Source organism: Crocodylus porosus, unplaced genomic scaffold (assembly GCF_001723895.1).
Source record: "Crocodylus porosus isolate Cpor-Errol unplaced genomic scaffold, CroPor_comp1, whole genome shotgun sequence".
Taxonomy (NCBI): Eukaryota; Metazoa; Chordata; order Crocodylia; family Crocodylidae; genus Crocodylus; species Crocodylus porosus.
This window is the reverse complement of record NW_017728906.1, coordinates 92,969,667-92,977,506: the sequence shown is the minus strand read 5'-3', so window position 1 is coordinate 92,977,506 and position 7,840 is coordinate 92,969,667. Positions and strand designations below refer to the sequence as shown.

The following is a 7,840-nucleotide window of genomic DNA, read 5'->3' as shown; positions in this document are numbered from 1 at the left end:
TGCAGAGGCCCCAAGCCGCCCGCGGAACCGCGCGGCCGCCGCTCCCCGCCGCGAGGCCGGGACGAGGAGGTGGGGTGCCGCGCTGGGGTCGGCCCTTGCGGCCTAGGGCCTGCGACTACCGCAGTGACAGGTCGGTGGAGGGCTCTGTGGGGGAAGGGCGCGTCTGCGCCGTTGTTGGGGGAGGGGGGGCATCTGGACAGCACCCACCCCGCGTGCCTGCCTGTCTGGCTGCAGTGCCCCGAGGGCTGTTGGGAGTCATGGGGGGTTGCCCCTGGGGCTGAGTGGGTTTCGAAGGGCTAAGGGGAGGGGGCAGTTTCCGAAGTGGGGATGGGGTGGGAGCAGGACAGCCCCATCAGAGGGGTTGGCCATACTGTGAGGGGACCAGGGCTGCTCTCAGCGTCCCAGCACCACTTTGCTAAGTAGAGAAATGACCTGCGTGGTCCTGTGCCAATAGCACTGCCAAAACTTTTCCTACCTCCTAGCTAAAGCTGGTGTTTTTCTCTCTCTTTCTCTTCATTTTTAGGCCATAGGGCTCCTGCCTCCTTCGCTTCAGCAGGCCCCGACGTTGGTTTCGAGGCACTGGTAACATGGCAAAAGATGTGAGTGCGCGGGAGTAGCCTGTTTCCACGTGTCTGGTTGTGCGTGGGAAGGGAGCGGGCTGAGCATTGTGCCCGTGGCATCGGTGTCGGTGGGAGCGTGTTTTCCGCACCGCGCTGGGTGGGAGCTGCGCTGTCTTTGTTGCTCCTGGAGGAAGCTCGGGATAGAATTTTTATGAGCTCTAGAACCAGGGTGGGGGGAGCTTAAGATTTGAAAAGACCCACAGCCGTTTGTTCAGTGCAGTATAACAAGAACCACCATCTTGCTGAAAAGCATTTGTGATGCTGGCATTTTGTGTGCTTTTGTTGGGGATTTGAAAACCTGATTTTTTCATTGTTGTGCCAGCCTTTTTTAACACAAGTGAATAAATTTATTATTAGCATTCAAAGTTGTCAGCCAGTAACCTCTGAGTGATGCAGAGGGACAGATGAGTGTCAGTGCCATGCGTTGACTCGACCCTATTTAAGAGCCGTATCATATTTGAGGTAGTTCCTATGTAAGCAGTTCAGTCTCCATGCCTTCATTCTTTCACCTTTCTTCTGAAACTACCAAAATGATGCCACTTAGGGCCATTAGGAATCAAGCTTCTGGGGATTTCCCCATAGGCTGTACAATTAAAGCTGTTCAACCTAAAGGTGAGTCATAATGAAAAGGGACTACCTTTTAAACTGTTTCTCTCCTTTTCCACTTTTAATGTCCTTCTGCACAATAAGAATATTCATCTTCTCCTGCACTCTTAATTTAAATTATTACCTTACTTATCATTGGACTTCCTTATTGGCAAGATACCAAGAAGTTTAAATATTGTCATTTATATATCAAGATGTGTATCCTAAAGATTTAAAAATGTAGAGAACATGCAGAGCTGTTTGGGGTTTTTTTTAATTAAAACTGATTTTGATCTAGTTGATTGAGGATTGCAACAGTTCACATCATCCTCAAAGTGGCAAGGATTTCAGTACGATATGGTTTAAGAAAAACCTTAAGACTGACTTAATGAATGAGGAGACAACCAACCAAAATACATAGTTGCTCAGAGCTTGCCAGGAAAAGATAAGGGTAGCAAAATGTGTTACAGATAGCTAAAGAAGCTCAGGGGATAAAAAGGAAGAAGGCCTGCTATTAAATGAGGGTGAAAATAAGGAGTTTAAAATGACTGAAATACTGAAGTTATTTTTGTTTTTAAATCTATCCTTTAAAAAAGAAAGAAGTAAAAGAACTTAAACAATTAATGCATATGAAGATAATTTGAGAGGGAGAAACAGATCATAAAAAATTATGAGTTTGTTTAGGGAAGAGAAGATTGGCCGGACCATAATAGATTTTTAGATGTGTACGAGTTCATTTATAAAGAAGGTGAATGATTATTCTGTGTTCATAGGGGTAGGGGAAAATAGTTTAATTTACTGAAAAGATGATTTAAGTTGGGTATTAGGAAACCCTTTCTAAGGATAAGGGTACTTAAGCAGTGAAGGAGGCTACCAAAGAAGGTTGTGAATCGTTCTTTCTTTGGAACTTTGTCTGTTATAAAACCCCTACTAGGAATAAACTAAGCATACTTAATTCTGCCTTGCAGTAGAAAGTTGGACTATATGACCTCTTTCAGTCCCATTATAACCCTATATTTCTGTGATTCCTAAGAGTCTGTAAGGTGAGTTTATATTTTGCTAATCAAGTTGCAGTGATGCAGACCATAAGACTGAGGTTGGCAATGTTTTCTGGCAGCAGAGCCAAAACAACCCAGCTCAGGTTTGAGGCACTAAGACCTAGCTGTCCAGGGTGCAGTGCAGTGCAGGCAGAACTCCATCAGAGCTCCTGACCACAATATGGCGCAGTCAGTGCTCCCCTCTACTGAAGCCCCTGGTAGCTGACTCTGCCATGACACAGGCAGAGAGTTCTCTCTGCTGAATGCCGCCAAAACCACGGTTCTACAGGCCAGATTCATGGTTCAGCAAGCTGCAAGTTGCTAACCCCTGGTGTAAGACATTGGGTTCATTTGCAAATTTGGTGTATCCAAGCTAGTTTAGTAATAGAAAACTGAGGTACTAATTAGTATTGTTTACTTTTTTAATCTAAAAAGAAAAAAAAATTGAGATTCACTGTCCAAAGCCTAATTTCTGTCCTTAGTAAGTAACAGGATGAGTCATAACAGAAAAAGTATCAATTCATTTCTAGGTTCACATTTTATGAAGACTTATGTGTATGTAGGCTTGCACATAGTCCCATGGAACCTCTGTGGAACTGCATATACCTGCTGAAGTGGAGTATGTACCTACATCTGCAAGACTGGGACTCTACTGGATAATGAAACTGAACAAGACAGCACAAGTATACAAAGAATATTTACTGCCAAAATGAAGGCTATTGCTGTTTAAGAGGCCTTAAAAATTACAAAGTTAATTGGTGCACTATGAGAGAAGATATTTGGATTCTAATGATGCATTTAATAAAATCTTTCAAAATCTTACTTAGTTTAAACTGGCCTAGATACAATGTCATGTAGATTATAAAGTAGCCAAAGTACTTGGAAGAAGAGGTAATGATAAATGACAAAGTATCAAGTTAGAATTTCCTCTCACTTTTTTTATTAGACATGGTCCAGAGGTTGTTCAGTTTCTTAATGAAGATGTTACATCTGACTGAATTTAACAGATTTTGTAATAAGTAAAGAACATGTTCTTTGATAATACTATATATGGATCGGTTGAAAATACTATTGAGGAGAGAAAAATAATACGAAGTGGGTGCATCTACATATGCTGTTGCCACAGAGCAATAAACTCTGGCGCATACTGTGCTGGAATTTATTGCTCCTGGGTGCTATGTTTGAACGTGAGCCTGGAACCATGGCATGTTGAGCTGGGTTGGAGCAGCCCTGGCTGGCAGGGGGCCCTGGTGGTCAGCCTGCCAGTCCAGGGCTGCTCTGACCCAGCTCAACATGCTGCAAAGAGGCTAGCTGGGGCATGAGGGTGCTCCATTGCAGGGGGTGCCTGCCAGCTAGCCTTGCACTGAAGCACCCTTGTGTCCCAGTCAGCCCCATTAGTGTCTACATGTGCATTGCTGCGGAGTAATGAACTCTGCTGTAGGATAGTGCTTATTTACAAGTACTAACCTGAGGTGGAGTTAGTTAATTTCCTGTGGACTAATAGGGCTGCACATGTAGACATTGAGACTTTGCTATTGAGCTAATTAGACAGCTCTGCTATAAATGTCTTGTGTAGATATGCCCAGTGACAGATAAACACATGTACGTGAAGACTTTTTTTTTTTTTTTTTTTTAAATAAAGTCTAATATTTAGGAAGAAAAAGTAAAACATAAAAGGAGACTAGTTGAAAAACCATAATGCTTAAAGAATTAGGACTGGAGATAGAGGTCAAATTAGTTCTGAATTGCTAATATGATTTAGCGGTAAAAGTGGCTGGTGATATTTTTGTTTATGTATGCCAACATATCCCGTAAAGTAAAGAATCACAGCAGAACTGTACAGAGGAGAGCCAGTTTGGCATACCATATTGCATTCAGAGCAACCCATTACTAGAAAACTTCTAAGCTGACTGTATTCAAAGAAACAGCAACAAAATTTTGGAGAGACTGGTGACAAAAATGATGGAAAATGTAAAGATGTGTAACTTATAGGCGGTAGGGAGGAAACAAAGACCCTGGTCTTTGAAGAGTGATTTTATGTTTGCACCTTGGGGGCATGATACGTTTCCTTTTTCTGAGGTGTTAGGTTGGAGGGTCTTATAAATTCATTTGGAAGAAATGGAAGTCTTTGAGTCAAGTAATGTGTACCTTTTGCCTGGTTCTAGCTCTGGTTTTTAACTGTGTGTGTGTGTGTGTGTGTATGTGTATTACCTACATTGGTGATCGTAAACCAGAATAGCTCACAGTAATCTCTTGAATTCCCAGTTTAGTCAATACTCCATTTCTGGTGGTTGACCACATCTTCAGTGTCACTCCAGCAGCCCCAGAACCTTCTCTTTGTGATTATCCTGTTGTACTTTAAGAAGGAGAAGAGTTACAGGCAGTTCATCCATAGGATAAAGTGTTTTATCTGTTCTTGGACTTGTTGCTGTTCAGCAAATTCATATAGTCATTGAATCATAATAAGGTGCAGTTAAAAAGGGAGTACTTTGGAAACTATGGCTTGGAGGAAACCTTAACTGTAAGCACTATCAAGCTGTCAAATGTTATCCCTAGGGCAGGTGTAGGCAAAGTCTAGTCTGAGGGCTGGATTGGGTTTCTGGTGGCCTTTATTTCCCAGCAACCCCTGCTCAGCTGGTTTCCATGGAGACCCCAGTGGTAGTGGCACCGTGACAACGTGGGGTCACTGGCCCCAGCAGTGCTGGTCGGGTGGGGAGCTGCTTTGGGCCTGGGGTCTTACAGTGTTGACAGCGCAGTCTGGAGCCAGGGCAGTTGCGATTTGCTGCCTGCATGCCCCTGGAAACCTTGATTCCATGCTGTCATGGTGCTGCTGCTACTGGGGTCTCCATGGAAACTGGCCTCAGCGACATGAGCAGGCACTGCATGGGACTGGAATCTGGCTGCATCTGCTGTTTTGCCCACCCCTGTGCTAAGAAGATGGTGAAATTTCTGTCCCTTAATTGGGCACTAATAAATGGAACATTGACTAACTCTGCATTTGGTAGGGAGATATAATAGTGACCTAATAGTTAGATGCTAACTCTGATATGATGTAACGGATGGGCCATTGGTCCTCATGTATTTATTTGTACATTAGAATTTGTATCTGAAAATCAAGTAAGGAAATACTATTTATCATAGAGTTTTTAAAAAAACATAATAATCAAAGTTCTTAAACTGGTAGTTGAAGAGCTGACTGGTTGAATGATGCTGATTTTTAGTTACTTTAATTGCAGAGAAAATCTTTGAGGTTTGTAAAACAGGGGGCAGGCTTGTGACTGGCTTTCTTATAGGAATTATAGTTACATAGGAGGAATCAGAGGCATACATTTGGGGGTATGCCCAAAGAGAATATGTGGGTGGGGAGACCAGGCCAAAGGGATTTAGAGGTTCTTTTTTCCAGAAAGGACAAACTGCTCATTACAGTAAATCAGGGGTATGGCTTGTGGGCAAGATCCAGCTTGGGGCACACAGGAGGCCTGCCTCCTGTAGTGCAGGGCATGTTGCGGTGGCAGCTCTGGCTTCTACCTCATACCCTGTGCCAGAGCCAAAGCTGCTACCACATGCTGGCTCTGGGAGGGGACAAGTTGCAGTGGTGGGGCTGGCAGCTGAGGAGCTGGGACCAGTGGCAGTGACAACAAGTGAAGTGGCTGGAGGGTGACTGGGCCTACATCAGCCATTGTTCACCCTCCTGTTACTGATTGGCATTTCTACTGGGGCCCAGTGGCAAATTCCTTGGCAGACCACACGCTCATGTTCCAGTGCTGGATAAAGCTGCTCCACAGGCCAGATTAGCCTGTGGGCCATATGTTTGCCACCCCTGCATTAAACATGCCTAAAGGCTTTCTCAATGTCAGTTTCCACATAAGCAATTGCTGTAGTTGTCTCGGGGATATTATGCAATTGTCTCAGAGTCTAGCTCCACACAATCACTAATACCATTTTGTTCCTGCTATGAAAACATTTCCAAACTGTACTGGTGGATTTCTCAAACATTTAAATTGTTTGTTCTACTCATACCTTATTTTTCACTTTAATTGTTTTGCCAAATTTTTTCTTTTGACCTCTACATTGTCTACCTAGAATAAATGTTACGTGCTCAAGTTACGTCTGGAAGTATTTAGTGAACAGCTTTTTAGTGTTGTATGTCATTCATTTACCAAGTAAGACTGACCCTGTATCTTTGTGCAGATTGACTCTTATGCCTGTATGTAATCACACTGACCTTCTTCAGAGGGTTTTGCCCACATAGAGCTCATTGCAGGATCAGGACTTGGAGCTTTTCCCAAAGATATGGGGAACAAAATACTGTATTTATTTGAATCCAGGCAAGGTTTCTTTCCAAAATTAATATAGGAAGGGAAAAAACCCCTCATCTTGGATTTGAGTACAAGGTGGTGGGGGTGGGGAAGAGCAGGCAGTTGCTATGGCTATGATTCTAGCCCTGACATGGTGTTGGAAACAGAGCTGCAGCTACTGCACTCTCCCTCCTCTGACCTGCCGCCACCTCATTGCTGGCACCACAAACTCCGCCTCCAGCCCAGGGCATGGAGCAGGTTGTTGCTCTGGCCACAGCCTGCCCTGGTAGTAGTGGTGGCAGCAACTCCCGTTCCAGGTGGTGTGAAGGCATGGGGATGGTGGGTTGGGGGCAGGTGCTGAGGCACATAGACACAGGGCAGCAGGGGGGCAAGTGATTGTGGTGGGGGGGACAGACAGGCAGCAGATCTGAGCATTGTCACATACATCCAGATTGACCAATGAGAGAAACTCCTTTGTAACAAAGAAAAGCTTGGGCAATTGTGGTAACAGCTAGTGTTGTGAAGCACTAAGTTAAAAGTAAATAAATGGCCTCTAATTTAATTTAGGACAATATTTTTCCATATATTCTAGTGTTACGTTGAGGATAAATAATATACAGATAATCTCACATGTGCCTACTGAGCTTGTTTAGGTGAATTTTTATTTTGTTTCATTCATAGAACTATTTTATGAAGCCCAATATAAAGTAGTGCATCTAGGATGTCAATAAATTCTTTAATCAAGGCATAATGTAACATAGTAAGATCTGCAAAACCATGTTTTTTTATTAGTTTTAGCTCTCTGAACAAAATCCATTATAAATATTTAATCCTATAAGAATTAGATTTACTATATAGTGTTAAAGTTTAATAGTTCTGTGTTTTATTGTAGCAATTCATTACTATAATGCATAGCTTTTATTTTACTTATTTTGTATGGTATTTCTAAATTAATTTTGAACAATTATCTGTGGCCCTGGATCCCAAGGTTATATTTGGGCTAAAATTTAAAAAATTTAAAGAATGGATGGGCTTTTTATTTCTATATGATGCATAAAGAGTCTGAAAGGTCTCTGAGATTTTTTCCATCTGATTTTTCTTTACCTATGAGGAAAGTTTTCTGATAGGTTTATTTTTATTTATTTTTAGAATATAAGGAAAGATGAGCAGTTTTATTTCAAATGACTGGGGATATAGGCTTTAACAAAAATAACATGTATTATTTAAGTTTCTGCGTGTACTTTTTGATTAACATTTAGCTCACAGATTATTAAATAGTCTGATTTAAAAAATCATTTAT

The 7,840-nt window shown here is 42.4% G+C and overlaps 1 protein-coding gene across 3 annotated transcripts in view; it reads left to right on the top strand.

Moving 5' to 3' along the window:
* Positions 1-7,840, top strand: part of TFDP1 (transcription factor Dp-1) — an 86,980-nt gene that overhangs the window by 299 nt on the left and 78,841 nt on the right. For 2 of the 3 annotated variants that reach the window (XM_019529621.1, XM_019529618.1), the window contains exon 2: positions 524-599. In XM_019529621.1, the coding sequence (XP_019385166.1) occupies positions 588-599 (12 nt within the window). In that variant the 5' untranslated portion in view covers positions 524-587. Of the gene's footprint in view, positions 1-111; positions 131-523; positions 600-7,840 lie in introns of those variants that run through there. The other variant, XM_019529619.1, reaches the window with a different exon arrangement.